General features: G+C 46.4%; 1 protein-coding gene across 4 annotated transcripts in view; it reads right to left on the minus strand.

The window, feature by feature from the left end:
• Nucleotides 1-3,347: 3,347 nt before the first annotated feature.
• The window catches only part of grin2ba (glutamate receptor, ionotropic, N-methyl D-aspartate 2B-a), a 72,445-nt gene continuing 51,750 nt past the window's right edge, over nucleotides 3,348-24,042 (minus strand). For all 4 annotated transcript variants that reach the window (XM_079890187.1, XM_079890188.1, XM_079890185.1 and 1 more), the window contains exons 12-18: nucleotides 22,757-22,910; nucleotides 22,539-22,664; nucleotides 11,935-12,164; nucleotides 11,161-11,321; nucleotides 10,343-10,530; nucleotides 8,632-8,870; nucleotides 3,348-6,412 (exon numbers count right to left, since the gene is read on the minus strand). In XM_079890187.1, the coding sequence (XP_079746313.1) occupies nucleotides 4,442-6,412; nucleotides 8,632-8,870; nucleotides 10,343-10,530; nucleotides 11,161-11,321; nucleotides 11,935-12,164; nucleotides 22,539-22,664; nucleotides 22,757-22,910 (3,069 nt within the window). In that variant the 3' untranslated portion in view covers nucleotides 3,348-4,441. The remainder of the gene's footprint in view (nucleotides 6,413-8,631; nucleotides 8,871-10,342; nucleotides 10,531-11,160; nucleotides 11,322-11,934; nucleotides 12,165-22,538; nucleotides 22,665-22,756; nucleotides 22,911-24,042) is intronic.

Below are 24,042 nucleotides of genomic sequence, written 5' to 3' on the forward strand. Positions count from 1 at the left end.
GACTGACTCCGGGTCGAGAGCTTTATATTGGACTGACTCCGGGTCGAGGGCTTTATATTGGACTGACTCCGGGTCGAGAGCTTTATATTGGACTGACTCCAGATCGAGAGCTTTATTCCGGGTCGAGAGCTTTATATTGGACTGACTCCAGATCGAGAGCTTTATATTGGACTGACTCCAGATCGAGAGCTTTATATTGGACTGACTCCGGGTCGAGGGCTTTATATTGGACTGACTCCGGGTCGAGGGCTTTATATTCGACTGACTCCGGGTCGAGGGCTTTATATTGGACTGACTCCAGATCGAGAGCTTTATATTGGACTGACTCCAGATCGAGAGCTTTATATTGGACTGACTCCGGGTCGAGAGCTTTATATTGGACTGACTCCAGATCGAGAGCTTTATATTGGACTGACTCCGGGTCGAGGGCTTTATATTGGACTGACTCCAGATCGAGAGCTTTATATTGGACTGACTCCAGATCGAGAGCTTTATATTGGACTGACTCCGGGTCGAGGGCTTTATATTGGACTGACTCCAGATCGAGAGCTTTATATTGGACTGACTCCGGGTCGAGGGCTTTATATTCGACTGACTCCGGGTCGAGGGCTTTATATTGGACTGACTCCAGATCGAGAGCTTTATATTGGACTGACTCCAGATCGAGAGCTTTATATTGGACTGACTCCGGGTCGAGAGCTTTATATTGGACTGACTCCGGATCAGGGGCTTTATATTGGACTGACTCCGGGTCGAGAGCTTTATATTGGACTGACTCCGGATCGAGGGCTTTATATTGGACTGACTCCGGATCGAGGGCTTTATATTGGACTGACTCCAGATCGAGGGCTTTATATTGGACTGCCATCTTGGATTGCCAGAGCTAGTTCTCCTGTCTATTATCTGGAAGATTGTCTCATCCTCCCTCCTCTCTCTCTCTCTGTCCATCAATATTTCATATGCCTCTTTTTCCTACGTGAGGGAGAATTAATAAGACGAAAGGATGGATGATATGACGAGCTGAGCGGGTCTGTGTGTCCTAAAACACGAACAAGAACGCCGTTTACTGCATACTCGACAGAAACCGCTGCATGCTGCCTTAAAAAGTCTGCATTCACCAACGTCCTTCTTTTTTATGGAGTATTGCATTATTATAAATGACTTGTCTGTGCACATCATTGTTTTTCCTCTTAATCGTTAGTCAGTTTACAGAGAGAAGATGCATGTGTTTTTTAATTCGCTTTATTCAGCATGTGAAAGAATTCTGATCTGTCATAATCATCATCATCATCATCATCAAAACACTCTCTCACTATTAAAGTCTCATAGAGGTTTGTGTTCATATTGTCATACAAAAGGAGGAAATCTCACATTATTATATACACAATCTGTACATGTATTCACTTGAGAATCGTTTCAGAGATGTAAATGACGTAAAAATTTTGGTAACATATCAAAGTGGATGTAGCTCTTATTCCATAGTGAAACAATTCACTCATTCAGCCCGCATCCTCTTGCACTGCAGTTACCATGGGAACAGCATTGTAACACCATGGCAGCGCCATAGCAACAAGAGTATTTAACATAGAAGTCGCACGCACACGCGTGTCTTTATCAACACGTTCACTGAAAGTAACAGATGGAGTGAATAAACGACAGGGCGTTTCTTATCTGTAGATTAATACTTAAGACCAGCTATACTTACTTTAGAATAATGAGAATATAGTAGTCAACAGAACGTTAGAAGTTGCTTATATATTGCGAATACACTAGAAAAATTATAACTACAGCTATGCATAATAGGCGTATTTCTCTATGAACACAGGAAAAGGTGATTTTTTTAAGCATATAGAGCTCAAGCTATAAGCATGTAGGGAAGCGTGTGTGTGTGTGTGTGTGTGTGTGTGTGTGTGTGTGTGTGTGTGTGAGTGAGTGTGTGTGTGTGTGTGTGTGTGTGTGTGTGTGTGTGAGAGAGAGAGAGAGAGAGAGAGAGAGTGTGTGTGTGTGTGTGTGTGTGTGTGTGAGAGAGAGAGAGAGAGAGAGAGAGGGGGAGTGTGTGTGTGAGAGAGAGAGAGAGAGAGAGAGAGAGAGAGTGAGTGTGTGTGTGTGTGTGTGTGTGTGTGTGTGTGTGAGAGAGAGAGAGAGAGAGAGAGAGAGAGTGTGTGTGTGTGTGTGAGAGAGAGAGAGAGAGAGAGAGAGAGAGAGTGTGTGTGTGTGTGTGTGTGTGTGTGTGTGTACATGTGTGTGTGTTTGTTTGAATCTAAACTATGTTTTTAGGAAAACTCAAACATAGATTAGTAGGGAACATTTACACCGCCGGCTTCAACATACCAGAAGAAAACACCCTAAAACGCTTCATTATAATAATAATAATAATAATAATAATAATAATGATAATAATAATGCTCTAAAAAGAAAGGTTAAAGACATGGTTAGAGTTCCTCTAACTGGAGATGAGATGTTATTCTGCGCTATAGACCTAAAGCGAGGACAGGACCTCAGCATCGCATTACAATTAAAAAACATGACACACTCTATCAACATACCAGTTAGCTTTACAAAGTCAGTCAGTCCTTAGAAAGGGTTAAGTTAGCCCTTCTTTGACGGATGCTGGAGATCTGTGTGTGTGTGAGTGTGTGTGTGTGTGTGTGTGCGTTCACTTCGCTACACTTTGAAGACGATTGTTAGCTGTATCAGACGAAAACAATTTTCAATGTTTATAATTAGCTTTATATGTAAACAATTGAAGTCTCTGATACTTGTTTACGCCACAGAATAAAAAAATAAATAAGGTAACTGCGACTTTTTATCTCATAATTCGTTATAAAGTCAAAATTAAACTTGCAATTGTGAGAGAAAAAAAGTCAGAATTGCATGTTTATCTCTCACAATTCAGATTTTTTTCTCAGAATTGTGAGATAAATTTGTAATTGCGATTTATAAAGTGAGAATTACGAGATAAAAACCTGCATTTTATGATTAAAAAGTCCAAATTGCAAGTTTATATGATATAATATTTCTCAGAATTGACTTTGTCTTGCAATAATGACTTTTTTTCTTACAATTGTGAGATTTAAATTTCCAATTGCAAGTTATAAAGTGAGAATTATGATATAAATTTGCGTCTGTGAGAAATAAAGTCAGAATCACAAGTTTATATTATATATAATTTCTCAGAATTGCGAAATATTATATATTTCTCAAAATTTACTTTATATCTCACATTTCTGACATTTTCTCACAATTGAGATATAAATTCATAATTGCCAGCTTATATTATATATTGTTTCTCAAAATTGCCAATTTATAGTTTGCAGTTCTGACTTTTTTTCCTCAGAATCGTGAGATATAAAAATGTCTATTTTTTATTCTGTGGCGAAAGCAAGCTTCCCTAGAAAAGTCCTCATTCACACAGCGAAGTCAAGGTGTGTATTTGTTAGAGAGAGTCTGGAAGCCTTCTCCGAGAGATGACCAGACGCTTCAACACAGTTTAAGAGAAACTTAGCGAGGAGTATTCGGTAAACTAATCGAGTAAATGAACCATGTCCACGACAGCACGTCTCAGCTCAGTTACACTGCGCTTAAACGATTAAAGGTACATCCTTAAAATGAAGCTGTTAGGAGGCAGTAAACTATCAGAGTTAAGTAATAAACATGAATTTAAAAAGCAGACTATCGCTTAAAATATCGCTTATCGTGAATTATAATGCTTTTGCTAAATTTTGCATATTTTATGTTTTTGTGTATTTTGTTCTGTTTTTGTCTTTATTTTGGTTATTTGTTATACTTGAAAAAGCTATATTAAAGGTCGACCTTGTAGGCTTATATATAAAGAGAAATGTATTTACAACCAAAACAAAGAGAGGTGTTAATACTGTAGTTTCAGCCTTCGTTTTTCACCCTTCGAAGAGTCAGGAGACACGAGCGTGTGAAGGAAACTGAAGGCTTCTCGTTGGATATATGAAACGTCACGGCAGTAGAGACTCGAGTATAAAGGATGGCAGAGGCGAGTGCACTTTCACCGGTGCACACGTGTGTGTTTCAGGGCAGTAAACAGCATGGGAGAGGCTGTTGCCATGGATACATTAGCGTGATGTGGAGACACATTCAGATACCCCTAACACTCACCAAAGGCCTCTAGAGCAAGAAAAGAGCAGACCCCGTTTCATCAACAGATCAGCAGTCAGCAGCGTCTCTGAGGTGCAGTTATTACCCTGTTTCACAAAATCAATCATGCTTTTACGATTGCATCTTCACAAAAGACGAGAGTACAGGACTGGGCTGTTAGGTGTGAGGATGGAGTGAGGCCATCTGACTGATCTCACACACTCGACAGATGGACGAGCTCTTGTTCTCACCACTACTGGTGTAGACGTGAGCTTCACAGGACATTAATGTTCAAATCTCTCAAGTTCTGCGTGTCCTGTTAAATCTGCCGGTTTCACACGTCGGACTCTATGCTGGAGAGCTTCTCGTACACGTGTCCGTTGCTGCCGTTGAAGGGCCGAGGCGGGCCGAGGCTGAGCTTGCTGGTGTAGTGGTTCCCCATGCACATCTCCACCGGGAAGCGAGGAGCCAGGTTAGACATGACTCCCGACGCCGGCAGGAACGAGGTCGAGCCCACGTTGCCGTACACGTCGCCGCCCTGCTGGTGCTGCGTGGGGGCGTAGCAGGACTTGGCACCGTGCAGAAGACACTGGTCGTCTCCAAACGTGGGGATGAAGGGGTTGTGGTCGGTGCGGTCGGGATAGAGGGATTTGGATAAGGAGTGAGCTGGGCCTTCCATGAGTCCTCTGTTTCTCAGATCCCGCTCTCCAACCGAGCGCCGATGCGGGAACAATCCGAACGGGCTCTTCCCGGCGGCGCCGTAGAACAGCGGGTCTTGCTCGGGCTCCGGCTGTAACACGTGTGCGAAGGGCCCGTCCATGCAGCGCTCCCTCTCCTTGAGGCTGACGCTGCGCGGAGGCAGCGGGATCACGCCGGCTACGCCACACCCCGGCGCCGGCACACCGGACTCCTCCCTCTGCAGGTCCACGAAGGCGTCGTAGGAGTGCTGTCGGCGGAGCGGTTTCCCACTGAACGCCCTGCGGCGCTGCGCCGGCGTCAGCTGGTCCAACAGGTGGTTACTGTCCTCGCTGATGTCGTACAGGTTCCCGGACTTCTTGCAGGCTTCGCACCGCATGCAAGTGGCAGAACTGGGTCGACTCCCGACTCCTCCCGACGCCACACAGTAACCCGTCCCGCCCGCGTGCCCCGTCTGCTTGCTCCCCGCACTGCTAGCTCGACAGCTACGACACTCCCACTCGCTCTGGCCCTCCGGCTTCTTAGGCTTGCTCTTCAAGAAGTCGTCCACCAACACCAGGCTGGTGCAGTTCCCTCCACCGGGCCCGTCCGTGAGGTCCACGTGCTCCCACTGCGGGACGCCTTCTTTGGGCCGGAACTGGTCCAGGTAGAAATCCCTCAGGCTCTCCTTGTCCTGTAACAGGTACGAGGAGGAGTTTACGCGGCCGCCTCGCTTGCGCTCAGACGGAGGAGAGCTGGAGCGTTGCCCGTGATGCTGATAATGGTGGTGCTGGCGGCGCCGGTGACCCATCTCGAGCTCGTCCAGTTCACGCCGGGACTTCGCCGACGCGGGCCGCTTCTTCAGGCTGTCTCTGTACTGCTTGCGCTTCTTAGCATTGCCCTCCAGGTTTCCGTAGGTCACGGTGTGAGTTGAAATGTCGGACACGTCAGAGCGGATGTTTCCGTCGTCGGCTCCGTGGTGGTGCCCCGCGATATACCCCGAACTGGACGCGCCGCCTTTGAAGGAGAACTTTCCGTAGAGCTCGGCGAGCCCTTGCTTCAAGCCTGGGCCGGTCGGAGGAGTCTGGCTGTGGAGCAGGTCGAACTTGCTCATGTTCCTGTGTGTGAGGGCAGATCTGGGCTGGGTGCTGAAGATGGGGCCTCCACCGGGGCCGTCGCAGTCGAACAGGCCCTCCTCCAGAGAGCTGCTGGAGCCCAGGCTCCGGGGCCCGGGGCCCTCCGTCAGCCCCAGCGCAGAGCCCCCGTGGTGGAGCCGGTAGTGCTCCTGGTACAGGTTGCTGTCCTTCAGGTGCAGGTTCCCGAAGGTGCGCTCCACCTCGCTGATGTAGTCGCTGAACATGTTGTCCTCGGGCAGGTATGGGCTCTTGCAGTCCGAGGGCCCGGCCAGGCTCCGGCGCTGCTCGCTGATGTCGTACACGGAGGACTCGCGGCGGATGAAGTCCAGCGCGCTGTGCGGAGAGCCGTTGACCCCGGACAGAGACGCCATGTTCTTGGCCGTGCGCAGCAGACGTAGGATGTTGGAGTGGGTGTTGTTCATCGTAGCGGACGGGGAGTTCATATCCGAACTCTTCTCTTCGATTTCCACTCCGTGAATGCAGCTGTAAATCTCCTGAGAGAAGAAGAGAGAGAAGTTTCAGTGTTCAGAGTTGCCGTTAAAGGGATAGTTCACCCAAAAATTATTTACTCACACTGAAGTCATCCAAGGTGTATATGACATTCTTCTTTCAGACGAATACAATCGGAGTTATGTTAAAAAAGGGCCTGGGTCTTCCAAGCTTTATAATGGCAGTGAATGGCTGGAGAAAATTTGAAGCCCATAAAAGTGCATCTATCCATGATCAAACTAATCAATACGGCTCCAGAGGGTTAATAAAGGCCTTCTGAAGTGAAGCGATGCGCTTGTGTAAGGAAAATACCCATATTTATAACTTTATAAACTAAAATCACTCACGAGAGACGACCGTACGCATGGATTTACGGTGGAGAGTAATCCGTGACCCGACTCACAACGTAATGACGAACGCGGAAGAGCAAAACAAAACATCAGTTGAGCATTAGCCATTTTGAAGGGAAATGTCAGAGGATTTCTATATAATAGAAGAGGAGCTTCAGTTTGTTGCACAGCCCTATTAGTTTAAACCGCGAGAGGTGTCTAAGCTTAGGCTACTCCTACATCTACGTCATACATGTGTCACGGGTTACTTGTGGCGTCGACTTGCGTAGTGTGCGTACGGTCGTCTGGCGGATGCTAGTTATTTTAGATTATAAAGTTATAAATATGGATATTTTTCTTACAAAAACCCATGGCTTCGCTTCAGAAGGCATTTATTAACCCCCCGACGCCTGTGGAGCACTATAATCATGGATGGATGCAGTTTTATGATGGACAGATGCACTTTTATGATGGACAGATGCACTTTTATGATGGATAGATGCACTTTTATGATGGACAGATGCACTTTTATGATGGACAGATGCACTTTTATGATGGACAGATGCACTTTTATGATGGATAGATGCACTTTAATGATGGACAGGTGCACTTTTATGATGGACAGATGCACTTTTATGATGGACAGATGCACTTTTATGATGGACAGATGCACTTTTATGATGGATAGATGCACTTTAATGATGGACAGGTGCACTTTTATGATGGACAGATGCACTTTTATGATGGACAGATGCACTTTTATGATGGATAGATGCACTTTTATGATGGACAGATGCACTTTTATGATGGATCGATGCACTTTTATGATGGACAGATGTGCACTTTTATGATGGACAGATGCACTTTTATGATGGATAGATGCACTTTTATGATGGACAGATGCACTTTTATGATGGACAGATGCACTTTTATGATGGATAGATGCACTTTTATGATGGACAGATGCACTTTTATGATGGATAGATGCACTTTTATGATGGACAGATGCACTTTTATGATGGATAGATGCACTTTTATGATGGATAGATGCACTTTTATGATGGACAGATGCACTTTTATGATGATAGATGCACTTTTATGATGGACAGATGCACTTTTATGATGGACAGATGCACTTTTATGATGGATAGATGCACTTTTATGATGGACAGATGCACTTTTATGATGGACAGATGCACTTTTATGATGGATAGATGCACTTTTATGATGGACAGATGCACTTTTATGATGGACAGATGCACTTTTATGATGGATAGATGCACTTTTATGATGGACAGATGCACTTTTATGATGGATAGATGCACTTTTATGATGGACAGATGCACTTTTATGATGGATAGATGCACTTTTATGATGGACAGATGCACTTTTATGATGGACAGATGCACTTTTATGATGGATAGATGCACTTTTATGATGGACAGATGCACTTTTATGATGGACAGATGCACTTTAATGATGGATAGATGCACTTTTATGATGGACAGATGCACTTTTATGATGGACAGGTGCACTTTTATGATGGATAGATGCACTTTTATGATGGACAGATGCACTTTTATGATGGACAGATGCACTAATCATGGATGGATGCACTTTTATGATATATAGATGCACTTTAATCATGGATGGATGCAATTTTATGATGGATAGATGCAGTTTTTTGGGCTTCAAATTTTCAAATTGTACTCGTCTGAAAGAAGAATGTCATATACACCTAGGATGGCTTGAGGGTGAGTAAATCATGGGTTAATTTTCATTTTGGGGTGAACTATCCCTTTAACACAACATTATTTCTAGCATAATCGTGTATTGAAGCAGTTGTTCGGTGTCTTGAAATGCTCAGCGTGTGTTTTCTGCCTGTGTGTGCTTACCCTGCTGATAGTGTAGGTGAACCCAGGTTTGCCGGAGCACACGCCCATGAAGCAGAAGCGCAGGTGCCAGTAGAAGACGTGTTCAGCGATGAAGGTGATGAGCGAGAGGGCCATGGCGGCTCCCAGCATGTAGAACACGCCGGCCATGTTATCCACGTCCAGCTGACTGCTCATCACTTCATTCTTCTCGTGATGGCAGATCCCCGTCAGCCAGAGAGCCTCAAACTCCTCCATGTCACCTGAGACACACACACACACACACACACACACACACACACACACACAGAATATCAAGAGTGAGGGGTTTGTGTTTGTGACAAAGGCTCAGGACAGTCACAGGTGCTGGCAGACAAATGCAGGACTGAAAGCTGAGAATAAGGAATGATACAAACAAACTCACCACAGCTGAAAACATGAGGACTATCAATACACAAGATATCAATTCAACTGAACACAACTGGAAACACTTGATCAGAGCATATCCAGGGGTGACCTTATGCTGCTATGTTATACAAATCTGTTAAAAATAGAACCCAGAGACATAGAAATGACTCCCAGGGACCCCATAGAAACAAAGTCCTAAACTTAAAAAAAACAAGACCAAGAAGCAAAAGCACATGAAAATCAAAACAAAATGTCAAATTTACAGCAGATGTCAGCCAGTCATGAACGTAAAGCAGCTTTCAGAAGAGTGACTTTGAGATCAGTGCCTTCACAAAATAATATTTCACAATGTTTGCAGAGTGTACTCAGGTACGACTACTGTCAATATAACAATGAGACAAAATGCAAACATCATTTCTGATACTAAATAAACTACACATTTAAATGCCATCCAGAAACAAGAAGAGCTGAGCTTAATCGGCATCTTTTTACTAGAGCAATAAAGATCCCAACACGTTAGCATATAAACATTGATCAGTGAACTGGTGAACTAACACTTTCAGAACACGTGTGGATTAACACATAGTGACTGAGCGTTGCCTGGTTATTGTTGTACTACTAAACTAGTTGGCACATCATTGTTTATCTGATGACTCAACATGAGCTGTTGTACAGGGTTTGAAATGAACACCCACCAAATGCGGGTAAAAATCAACTCTGGCTGGAAACGCTGTCAGATCACTGGCCAATTTGGCGTGTACTACGCTTAGAGCTCAAACATGACAATCTGGGGCTCAGGTCAGAAGCAGACAGACTGGCTAAACCCACCGTCTGCTAGCGGCCTCGCGTCACCAGGGTCATATAAATCCCATCACATAGAGCCTCTTTCACCTAGATATCATCATATAGAGACTGTGTCTGTTCCCAGAATTAGGACATACAAAATCATGATATATTAAATACAGCGTATTGTGCAGAATCTGCTCATGTCTGGCTAACTTGAACACACACGTCACTACGCAAGAAAACGGCGCGCTTGTTCATTTGCACTGAAGCAACAGCGAAGATTAAAAAGCTTATGGTTAACAGAAAAGACATTGTTATTTGCCAACATTGATCTGTCCACCTAAAACACATTTTTGGTGATTATGATGAAAGAGGAAGGAGGAGATGCTGGATGACAGGATTTAGTTTGAATAAGAAATTAATGCAGCCAATTTAGTAGCCAAATTGGCCGGTGTGTGAAAAAGTTAATGTCAAACCCTGCCGTACTCCACGAACAGAACAGGCAGAACTCAAGTGTGTGTGTGTGTGTGTGTGTGTGTACCGTCTCCAAAGAGCTGCAGGATGGCGAGGTCCACTTGTCTCTTCCACACCGAGTCCTTCTGGATGGCGATGCCGTAGCCCGTGGAAGCGAAGACTTTCCCGGAGCCGATGGTGACCAGTTTACAGCCCTCGTCTCGGCCCGCCATGTAGTTCAGCACCGCAGCGTCGTAGATGAAGGCATCCAGCTTACTGTGAGCGAAACACCAGGCGTCAGAGCGCTCATTTACACATCCATTACATCACTCTTCAGAGGGATAGTTCACCCAAAAATGAGAATTAGCCCATGATTTACTCTCCCTCAAGCAATCCTAGGTGTATAGGGTGGGCCATTTATATGGATACACCGTAATAACATGGGAATGGTTGGTGATATTAAAGTCCTGTTTGTGGACTTCTAAATGGCCACCATGGTCACCACCCATCTTGAGGAGTTTGCCCCCTCACATATACTAATGTGCCACAAACAGGACTTTAATATCACCAACCATTCCCATGTTATTACGGTGTATCCATATAAATGGCCCACCCTGTATATTCGTCTTCTTTCAGACGAACACAATCAGAGTTATATTAAAAAATGTCCTGGCTCTTCCAAGCTTTATAATGGGAGTGAATGGGTGTATGTTTTTGGAAGTCCATCAAAGTGCATCTATCCATCATAAAAGTGCATCTATCCATCATAAAAGTGTATTTGTCTGAAAGAAGAATGTCATATACACCTAGGTTGACTTGAGAGAGAGTAAATCATGGGCTAATTTTCATTTTTGGGTGAACTATCTCTTTAACAAGTGATAGGAGCTTATCGGCTGGTTCTCTCACCCTGTCTTCAGACTGTACAGAGCTTCGTTCACATTGCGCTGGTGGAATTTGATCATGTAGGAGTGCATCTCTTTGTAGTTATTGCGTATGTTTCTCTCTGTGCTGCCGTTCGGGACCGTCCCGAAGCGAAACGGCGGGGAGAAGTCGTTGGGTCTCTGAAACTGAAGACGATACCAACAGTGTGAGAGTGAGCAAACAGACAGACCGAGCGTAAAGCTTTGCGTGACTAAACATTTGCTGAGAATCCTTTACCTTATTTGGAGTTCCGGGTCAAAAATGGCCCGCCTTTGCTTATTAAGTTCTCGTTATGCTATATTATCACCAAATATTGGATTTGATCTTTTTGTCAATTTGTTTTCTTTCAATTAGCACAGGTTTAGTGTTTCTTTTTTTAATTGATTAATCGTAGGCCTCATTGATCTGAGTTTATGCTCCTCCTTTTTAAATAAAAAAGTTCACTCAAGCTTATACACCTCAAAATAATGGGAGGAGCATCAGCTCAGATCACTGAGGCCTATGATTAATCAGTTCAAAACAGAAACACAAAACCTGTGATAATTGAAAGAAAACAAGTCGTCAAAAAGATTGAATCCAATATTTAATGATAACATATCATAAAGAGGCAGTTTTTTGTAGGCGATCATTTTTGACCCAGAACACAAGTGTTACAAGCTGGGGAACCCCTGTGTGAGCAAAGTTAGTTAGTTTTACTCCAATGTGATAACTAGCATCTTCAGGAGAAAGAGCACAGCATGAGTGCTAGCGCTAGCGCACCTTCTTGTCGCTGAGGCCCGACACCTGGTCCACGTACTCCTCCTGGATCATGAACGCGGCGAGGTTAGCAGTGTAGCTGGCCAGAAAGATCACAGCGAAGAAGGCCCACACTGACACCATGATCTTACTGGTGGTTCCTTTCGGGTTCTGCACGGGGACCGAGTTATTGAAGACCAGACCCCACAGCAGCCAGATAGCCTTGCCCACGGTGAACGAGGGCCCACCGGCCTCTGAAACACACACACACACACACATATATAAACACACACTGCATCACTGATGAGGAGGAGGAACAACACACACTCCATCACTGATGAGGAGGAGGAACAACACACACACACTCCATCACTGACGAGGAGGAGGAACAACACACACAATCCATCACTGATGAGGAGGAGGAACAACACACACACTCCATCACTGATGAGGAGGAGGAACAACACACACACTCCATCACTGACGAGAAGGAGAAACAACACACACACACTCCATCACTGACGAGGAGGAGAAACAACACACACACACTCCATCACTGACGAGGAGGAGGAACAACACACACACACTCAATCACTGACGAGGAGGAGGAACAACACACACACACTCCATCACTGATGAGGAGGAGGAACAACACACACACTCCATCACTGATGAGGAGGAAGAACAACACACACACCACTCCATCACTGACGAGGAGGAGAAACAACACACACACACTCCATCACTGACGAGGAGGAGAAACAACACACACACACTCCATCACTGACGAGGAGGAGGAACAACACACACACACTCAATCACTGACGAGGAGGAGAAACAACACACACACACTCCATCACTGACGAGGAGGAGAAACAACACACACACACTCCATCACTGACGAGGAGGAGGAACAACACACACACACTCCATCACTGATGAGGAGGAGGAACAACACACACACTCCATCACTGATGAGGAGGAGGAACAACACACACACTCCATCACTGATGAGGAGGAGGAACAACACACACACTCCATCACTGACGAGAAGGAGAAACAACACACACACACTCCATCACTGACGAGGAGGAGAAACAACACACACACACTCCATCACTGACGAGGAGGAGAAACAACACACACACACTCCATCACTGACGAGGAGGAGGAACAACACACACACACTCAATCACTGACGAGGAGGAGAAACAACACACACACACTCCATCACTGACGAGGAGGAGAAACAACACACACACACTCCATCACTGACGAGGAGGAGGAACAACACACACACACTCCATCACTGATGAGGAGGAGGAACAACACACACACTCCATCACTGATGAGGAGGAGGAACAACACACACACAATCCATCACTGATGAGGAGGAGGAACAACACACACACTCCATCACTGATGAGGAGGAGGAACAACACACACACTCCATCACTGACGAGAAGGAGAAACAACACACACACACTCCATCACTGACGAGGAGGAGAAACAACACACACACACTCCATCACTGACGAGGAGGAGAAACAACACACACACACTCCATCACTGACGAGGAGGAGGAACAACACACACACACTCAATCACTGACGAGGAGGAGAAACAACACACACACACTCCATCACTGACGAGGAGGAGAAACAACACACACACACTCCATCACTGACGAGGAGGAGGAACAACACACACACACTCCATCACTGACGAGGAGGAGGAACAACACACACACTCCATCACTGACGAGGAGGAGAAACAACACACACACACACTCCATCACTGATGAGGAGGAGGAACAACACACACACACACTCCATCACTGACGAGGAGGAGGAACAACACACACACCACTCCATCACTGACGAGGAGGAGGAACAACACACACACTCCATCACTGACGAGGAGGAGGAACAACACACACACTCCATCACTGACGAGGAGGAGAAACAACACACACACACTCCATCACTGATGAGGAGGAGGAACAACACACACACACACTCCATCACTGACGAGGAGGAGGAACAACACACACACCACTCCATCACTGACGAGGAGGAGGAACAACACACACACTCCATCACTGACGAGGAGGAGGAACAACACACACACTCCATCACTGACGAGGAGGAGGAACAACACACACACTCCATCACTGATGAGGAGGAGGAACAACACACACACTCCATCACTGATGAGGAGGAGGAACAACACACACACTCCATCACTGACGAGGAGGAGAAACAACACACACACACTCCATCACTGATGAGGAGGAGGAACAACACACACACACACTCCATCACTGACGAGGAGGAGGAACAACACACACACTCCATCACTGATGAGGAGGAGGAACAACACACACACTCCATCACTAACGAGGAGGAGGAACAACACACACACTCCATCACTGACGAGGAGGAGAAACAACACACACACACTCCATCACTGATGAGGAGGAGGAACAACACACACACCACTCCATCACTGACGAGGAGGAGGAACAACACACACACTCCATCACTGACGAGGAGGAGGAACAACACACACACTCCATCACTGATGAGGAGGAGGAACAACACACACACTCCATCACTAACGAGGAGGAGGAACAACACACACACTCCATCACTGACGAGGAGGAGGAACAACACACACACACACTCCATCACTGATGAGGAGGAGAAACAACACACACACACTCCATCACTGACGAGGAGGAGGAACAACACACACACCACTCCATCACTGACGAGGAGGAGGAACAACACACACACTCCATCACTGACGAGGAGGAGGAACAACACACACACTCCATCACTGACGAGGAGGAGGAACAACACACACACTCCATCACTGACGAGGAGGAGGAACAACACACACACTCCATCACTGATGAGGAGGAGGAACAACACACACACTCCATCACTAACGAGGAGGAGGAACAACACACACACTCCATCACTGATGAGGAGGAGGAACAACACACACACTCCATCACTAACGAGGAGGAGAAACAACACACACACACTCCATCACTAACGAGGAGGAGAAACAACACACACACTCCATCACTAACGAGGAGGAGAAACAACACACACACTCCATCACTGATGAGGAGGAAGAACAACACACACACTCCATCACTAACGAGGAGGAGAAACAACACACACACACTCCATCACTAACGAGGAGGAGAAACAACACACACACTCCATCACTAACGAGGAGGAGAAACAACACACACACTCCATCACTGATGAGGAGGAGGAACAACACACACACTCCATCACTAACGAGGAGGAGAAACAACACACACACACTCCATCACTAACGAGGAGGAGAAACAACACACACACTCCATCACTAACGAGGAGGAGAAACAACACACACACTCCATCACTGATGAGGAGGAAGAACAACACACACACTCCATCACTAACGAGGAGGAGGAACAACACACACACTCCATCACTGATGAGGAGGAGGAACAACACACACACTCCATCACTGATGAGGAGGAGGAACAACACACACACTCCATCACTGACGAGGAGGAGAAACAACACACACACACTCCATCACTGATGAGGAGGAGGAACAACACACACACACACTCCATCACTGACGAGGAGGAGGAACAACACACACACTCCATCACTGATGAGGAGGAGGAACAACACACACACTCCATCACTAACGAGGAGGAGGAACAACACACACACTCCATCACTAACGAGGAGGAGAAACAACACACACACACTCCATCACTAACGAGGAGGAGAAACAACACACACACTCCATCACTAACGAGGAGGAGAAACAACACACACACTCCATCACTGATGAGGAGGAAGAACAACACACACACTCCATCACTAACGAGGAGGAGGAACAACACACACACTCCATCACTGATGAGGAGGAGGAACAACACACACACTCCATCACTGATGAGGAGGAGGAACAACACACACACTCCATCACTGACGAGGAGGAGAAACAACACACACACACTCCATCACTGATGAGGAGGAGGAACAACACACACACACACTCCATCACTGACGAGGAGGAGGAACAACACACACACTCCATCACTGATGAGGAGGAGGAACAACACACACACTCCATCACTAACGAGGAGGAGGAACAACACACACACTCCATCACTGACGAGGAGGAGAAACAACACACACACACTCCATCACTGATGAGGAGGAGGAACAACACACACACTCCATCACTGATGAGGAGGAGAAACAACACACACACACTCCATCACTGATGAGGAGGAGGAACAACACACACACCACTCCATCACTGACGAGGAGGAGGAACAACACACACACTCCATCACTGACGAGGAGGAGGAACAACACACACACTCCATCACTGATGAGGAGGAGGAACAACACACACACTCCATCACTAACGAGGAGGAGGAACAACACACACACTCCATCACTGACGAGGAGGAGGAACAACACACACACACACTCCATCACTGATGAGGAGGAGAAACAACACACACACACTCCATCACTGACGAGGAGGAGGAACAACACACACACCACTCCATCACTGACGAGGAGGAGGAACAACACACACACTCCATCACTGACGAGGAGGAGGAACAACACACACACTCCATCACTGACGAGGAGGAGGAACAACACACACACTCCATCACTGACGAGGAGGAGGAACAACACACACACTCCATCACTGATGAGGAGGAGGAACAACACACACACTCCATCACTAACGAGGAGGAGGAACAACACACACACTCCATCACTGATGAGGAGGAGGAACAACACACACACTCCATCACTAACGAGGAGGAGAAACAACACACACACACTCCATCACTAACGAGGAGGAGAAACAACACACACACTCCATCACTAACGAGGAGGAGAAACAACACACACACTCCATCACTGATGAGGAGGAAGAACAACACACACACTCCATCACTAACGAGGAGGAGAAACAACACACACACACTCCATCACTGACGAGCAAAACAAATATAACACGCTTCAACAGGAGGGAGAAGAATTGATTAAAATGAGAGCGATATCAACATGCCAACAGTGTTTCCAGAGTGACTCGGTTCACATGAACTGCATGGGTTTGGGTCTCTGATCAAGTGAAGTTGGGAAGGCAACATACGGCAGATATTTCAACAGATTTGTAATTAGAATCGCTTATACACCCTTTTGCCAATAGAGAAGCTTTAAGGCTCCCTACAGTTTAAATAGCAGAAAAATACACTTTTCCTCAAATGGTTCAGCCGTAATGGACAGGCTATATGACATGAACTCAAGCACCATTTGTGTTACAACTTGTGTGTTACTTGCTTGCCAGCCTCTTGCTTACAGCTCATTGCCGCTGGCTAGCCCGTGGTGAACAGGGAAGCAACTATTGTGCAAGTCTCCCCATGCCAGAATAAAGCCTCTCCTTCACCAAGACTCCTGTCAGGCCTCCACGTGGCTACACACGGTAACTGGGTGCCTTGCGGTCTCAGGCTAACTTAACAGGCGATCTCGGAGCTGTGGTGGTCCCCAGAGGTCATTTTATGATCAACCACCGCCCCGCTGCCTTTCGGGTAAGTCTGGTAAGACTAGGGGAGCACACCCTGAAAACAAAGCATGTGCTGGTAGGCGTACATTAAGGCAGTCCTCCAACAGACTGGAGCTCTGGCAGCCTCCTGATGCCTCCTGCCCTTGCCATCGGATTACATCCCCCTACAGAAAAGTAGTGGTGTTGGAGCAGGCGCATCTCTCTCATCACTTAAATCACTTCTGTGCGCAGGTATCATCTATTATCTTGTGGTGTGTCTTCAAGATCCTCTGTAATCAAGTCCCCTGGCGATGGAGTGCTTGGCAACGGGGGCAGGACTGAATGATCTGGGAGCCTCTAGCTCAGACTCTGCACAGTGGCGGCACAGGGTATATGGTCGTCAGCAGCTGGAATGAGTGGCAGCTGCTCCCGGCAGACCCCTGTGCGTCTGACCAGTCCTATTAAGGAATCACACGTCTCACCCCAATTGGGGTAGGATCTAGAAAAGGTGATCTAAACATTGCCCACTCAGACCTAGCCTGGATAGGATGCCGCACCTGTCGGGCCATTCCATTTCAGCGGTCCCAAAATGCAAAAGAAATATATTTCATTACGTATAGCAACATGGAACATTAGAACTATCCTAACGGAATCCTGGGTAATGGTAACGGAATCCAGCAAAAGAGGTGAAGGGCAGTCTCTATGAGGCACTGGATGAGGCCCTTAGGAAAGTTCCACGACATGATAAAATCTTACTGCTGGGTGATTTCAATGCCATAGTGGGACGAAATAGTGATATCTGGAATGGAATGATTGGACGACATGGCATTGGGAATGTAAACACCAATGGATTAAGACTCTTGAGTCTTTGTGCTGAACACAGTCTTTCCATCACTAATACCATGTTTCAATTAAAAAACAAATATAAAACCTCTAGGTTACACCCACGATACATCTAAGTACATCTTAGAAAGGCAGCGACGGGGAAACTGAACTGTGTAAGGCTCCAAGACACTGAAGCGCGGAACAACTATCGATGCTCTGTTGCTGGGAAGCTCCAGGATGTTGAGCTTCTTCTAAGGAATGAAGTGCTGATTGAAAGTAAATGGAGCCTTATAAGTACATCACTTTACGACGCAGCAGTTGAATCTATTGGTAAACTTAAGAAAAAAAAATCAGGATTGGTTTGAGGAAAATTCCCTACATATTTCCACCCTCCTTGAAGAAATGCATAATGCCCATAAAGCCTACCTTAATAATCCATCTTCTGAATCTCTTAAGAAGGTCTGGCACGAGCAGAGAAAAGCAACGCAATGGACTCTGTGGCAACTATGATCTGGCAAGCATGATATGCATAATTTTTATAATGCATTGAAGACCATTTATGGCCCCAGATCTTACTCTGTCTGCCCCTTGAGATCAGCTGATGAACTGACTCTCATTAAGGACCGAACAGGCATTGTTCAAAGATGGGGGGAACGTTTTCAAGCCTTATTAAACCAAAAGGCATCAGTTGATCTTACAGTGTTACAGGAACTACCAACTTTACCAAGAATAACAGAGTCTCGATGTTCCACCGTCTTTTTCTGAAGTGTATGCTGCAATCAAGGAATTAAGAAACAACAAGTCTCCTGGACCTGACTGTATTCCTGCTGAGCTCCTGAAGGAAGGAGGGTACCTCTGTACTAGGGAAATCCATCAGTTCATCACCCTAGTGTGGCAGCAAGAAAATATTCCCCAACAATGGAAGGATGCAAATTTTGTCACAATATATAAAAACAAGGGTGATAGGTCTATCTGTGAAAATAGTAGGGGGATCTCACTTCTTTCAGCTGCAGGCAAAGTTCTGGCAAAGGTCATGCTCCATCGACTTGTCAATGCCATTTCTGAAAATCTACTGCCAGAATCCCAAAGTGGATTCAGAAGAGGTCAGTGGACATGATATTTACCTCACGCCAGTTGCAGGAGAAATGTCGCGAGCAACATAAGAATTTGTTCACTTCTTTTGTGGATCTTTCCAAGGCTTTTGATACTGTAAATCGTGACCTCTTATGGAAAGTGCTTTTGCATTTTGGATGCTCTGTAAAGTTTATCACAATCTTGTGACAGTTTCATGATGGGATTACCACCAAAGCAACATTGGGTGGACTAGAATCGGCACACTTTGCAGTAGGTAGTGGAGTAAGGCAGGGGTGTGTTCTTGCACCTGTCTTGTTTAACATCTTCTTACTGTGTGTAACAAAGCTGCTGTATAAAGAGATGGAAGAGGAAAGTGGGGCTGCAGTGGCTTATAGACTGTCACTAAGCTTCAGTTGGTTCACGTGCTGGAATTGCAGTATGCGGATGATTGTGCCCTAGGGCCCTATCTTACACTCGGCGCAATGCAGCGCCAAGCGCGACGCAAGTGTTTTTTGCTAGTTTCAGTCCGACGCCGTTTTCATTTTCACGTCCTGCGCCACGTTGTTTAAATAGCAAATGCATTTGCTCCCATTTGTGCGCTCATGGGCTGCTGGTCTGAAAATGAGGTGTGTTCTGGCGCATTGTTGGCGCGTTGCTATTTGAGGCAACAGAAATAGATCATTTTTTTGGGTTCGTTTTTTAAAGAGCGCGTTAGTAATGTGCGCCTATAGGCGGGTCCACAACATGCATACATTCTGCTTATTAAACACACAGGGACGCACAGCAGCACACAAACATGCCAAATATTAAAATTAAAAGGATTACAATGTAAAAGATTATTATTGTGTACATAAAGATATGGTGAATCCGGCTTGTCCCGTAGATGTTCTGATTGCACACTTTTACCTCGCGCACGAGCAGATCCATTAGCGCTCTGGAGACGCGTTCGGTCTTTCCACTATCAAATTCCGTCATGTAAGTAGCAAAACTGCCATGGCGCGAGCACAACTGGCATTTAAAGGGAATGGGAGACTCTGATTGGTTTAATGCATGTAAATCCCAAAACACACCCATTACTCATTAAGAGAATAGGGACAACCCTTTTAGACCATGTGCCGGGAGCGACGACCATTTTCCCGTCGTTAAACTAGCAAAAGTGGATTCGGACACGCCCTAAGTGAACTTGCGCCGTGCGCTTTAGACCATGAGCTTAGATCGTTAAAACAGGGCCTCAGTGTCACATACTCCAGACGATCTACAGTCCACTCTTAAAGCTGCTGTTAGGGCGTACAGCAGGATGGGCTTAGATGTGAATATCAAGAAAACAGAAGTCCTTTGCCAATGGTCATTGGATCCCCTACAAAAACCTCCAATATTTACTCATCATGATTCCCCACTCGCCACAGTGCCACACTTCAGATATCTTGGCAGTTATTTATCTGGTGGTTGTAGCATGGATCAAGATATTCAACACTGCCTCACCACCCTCCTGTATGGTTGTGAAACATGGACCATCTATGCTCGACATCTGAAAATGTTGGAATCTTTCCACATTAAATGCCTGCAGCGCATCCTCAAAGTGACATGGCAAGATCGAGTGCCACATATTGAGATCCTGAAAAACCAACTGTTGGAGTGTAGAAGCAACCCTAATGCTCTACCAACTCAGATGGCTTGGTCATGTTGTGAGGATTCCACCAAGTCGCTTCCACGTAAGATAATGTACTGTACAATTACATCTTGGCTCCCGAATTGCAAGAGGCCAAAAAAAGAGGCTGAAGACCAACTAAAAGGCTTTCTTAAGAAGTGTGTTAGATAAAGCCCACATCCCTGGAAACTAGTGCAGCGAATCGCACGCTCTGGCTGCAACTCTGTCAGTACAAACTTACGAAGACAGGAGAACTGAACATCGCCTGACTAAAAGACATCAGAGAAAGCAGGCCATGCGAGTGTGTGTGTGCGAGTGTGTGTGTGCCATGCTTGTTCCTGCCCCCTTAAGGCCATCAGGAGAAACCTTTATATGTGTGCCTCCCGCATCGGACTATACAGTCATCAAAGGGTTAGGGTTAGGGTTAGAGTTAGGACCCACACATTATAGGAGAAGCCATCATCGGACGGCGATGGACTACCCAGAAGAAGTCTCACCTCGGCCGTCAGCGAGACAGCGGTTGTAACCCACAGGACTGAAGTCGTGTGTGTGTGTGTGTGTGTGTGTGTGTGTGTGTCTCACCTCGGCCGTCAGCGAGACAGCGGTTGTAACCCACAGGACTGAAGTCGTGTGTGTGTGTGTGTGTGTGTGTCTCACCTCGGCCGTCAGCGAGACAGCGGTTGTAACCCACAGGACTGAAGTCGTGTGTGTGTGTGTGTGTGTGTGTCTCACCTCGGCCGTCAGCGAGACAGCGGTTGTAACCCACAGGACTGAAGTCGTGTGTGTGTGTGTGTGTGTGTGTGTCTCACCTCGGCCGTCAGCGAGACAGCGGTTGTAACCCACAGGACTGAAGTCGTGTGTGTGTGTGTGTGTGTGTGTCTCACCTCGGCCGTCAGCGAGACAGCGGTTGTAACCCACAGGACTGAAGTCGTGTGTGTGTGTGTGTGTGTGTGTGTGTGTGTGTGTGTGTGTGTGTGTGTGTGTCTCACCTCGGCCGTCAGCGAGACAGCGGTTGTAACCCACAGGACTGAAGTCGTGTGTGTGTGTGTGTGTGTGTGTGTGTGTGTGTCTCACCTCGGCCGTCAGCGAGACAGCGGTTGTAACCCACAGGACTGAAGTCGTGTGTGTGTGTGTGTGTGTGTGTCTCACCTCGGCCGTCAGCGAGACAGCGGTTGTAACCCACAGGACTGAAGTCATGTGTGTGTGTGTGTGTGTGTGTGTCTCACCTCGGCCGTCAGCGAGACAGCGGTTGTAACCCACAGGACTGAAGTCGTGTGTGTGTGTGTGTGTGTGTGTGTGTGTGTGTGTGTGTGTGTGTGTGTGTGTGTCTCACCTCGGCCGTCAGCGAGACAGCGGTTGTAACCCACAGGACTGAAGTCGTGTGTGTGTGTGTGTGTGTGTGTGTGTCTCACCTCGGCCGTCAGCGAGACAGCGGTTGTAACCCACAGGACTGAAGTCATGTGTGTGTGTGTGTGTGTGTGTGTCTCACCTCGGCCGTCAGCGAGACAGCGGTTGTAACCCACAGGACTGAAGTACTCGAACACGAAGACAGCGATGGCCGACACCAACAGGAGCATCACGAACATCATGATCCACACGTCAGCACTGAAGGGCTCTGAGGACGAGAACACACACACACACACATGACACAAGAGTGAGTTTGTGTGTGTGTGTGTGTGTGTGTGTGTGTGTGTGTTGGTGTCTCACCGAGGAACGCTGACGGAGACACAGTGCCGTTGCTCCTCGACACCATGACACTGATTCCCGTCTCGATGAACGGCACGGAGAAATCGATGACCTCTGACCTCTCCTCGTTGATGGTCAGCGAACCGACGGCCATGTGAGCGTTCTTCAGCACCACCTAAACACACACACACACACACACACACACACACACACACACACACATTACACTTCAGAAACGTGTGTCTTAACATTAGTACACTTACGTAGCTTTTTAACCAGGTTATGTGTAAAGAAGTCAAATAAATGAATTTACTGGACTCATGCAGACATTAAATAACATTAATGACAGCAGGTTTATTAAAGAGGAACTATTATACCCCTCTTTATAGATCTAATAAGTCTCAGTGTCCCCAGGATGTGTGTGTGAAGTTTCAGCTCAAAATACCCCACAGATCAGTTATTATACCATGTTGTAAATGGCCATTATTGAGAAGAAGGAAAACATGCTGTTTTCGTGCATGTATGTTTAAATGCAAATGAGCTGCTGCTCCGCCCCCTATCCAGAGGAGGGGGGCGGAGCCTGTACAGCTCGTGCTTCGCATACTCTCATGAAAACTACAACATCTGTTTGGTTTTGATGATCATCTCACCGAACGAGACATTGCAGTTCTTCCTCATATTGACAGTTTATTATCTGCATGCTTTTAAAGCCATATCAGTCTAAACTCTGAGCGCACACACCGAATCACACACACACATTTCACATCTTATTGAGCTTAAACTGTCAAATACACTCAAGGTTATGTTGAAAACACAAAATTCAAAGTCGGTTATGTCTGTGCACGTAAACAGCAGGGAAAGAAATTGCATGTGTATATTAGATCTGTGTACTAAAGTGGCAGCAATACAGAATCTTCTGCTATAAATGCTGTTAATATGAATCAAACAACTAAAGAAGACCAGAAAATCACTCACTGCTCTTGACTGAATAACTTTAGTAGCTTTAATAAGTATACTTTTCTTACTTGAACGCTGCAGTTAAAAGCGCTGGTGATGCGATAAACATGCAGACTGTGTGCAGCTCACTGTGGGCGGAGCTATGCTAGTTGGGCGGAGTCTGTCAGAAGTCGTGGGCGGGGTCTATGCTAATAAGGCGGAGTCTGTCAGTAGTCGTGGGCGGGGTCTATGCTAATAGGGCGGAGTCTGTCAATAGTCGTGGGCGGGGTCTATGCTAATAGGGTGGAGTCCGTTAGCAGTCGTGGGTGGTGTCTATGCTAATAGTGCAGAGTCCATCAGCAGTCGTGGGC

This window comes from Squalius cephalus (genome assembly GCF_949319135.1).
Source record: "Squalius cephalus genome assembly, chromosome: 1".
Lineage (NCBI taxonomy): Eukaryota > Metazoa > Chordata > Actinopteri > Cypriniformes > Leuciscidae > Squalius > Squalius cephalus.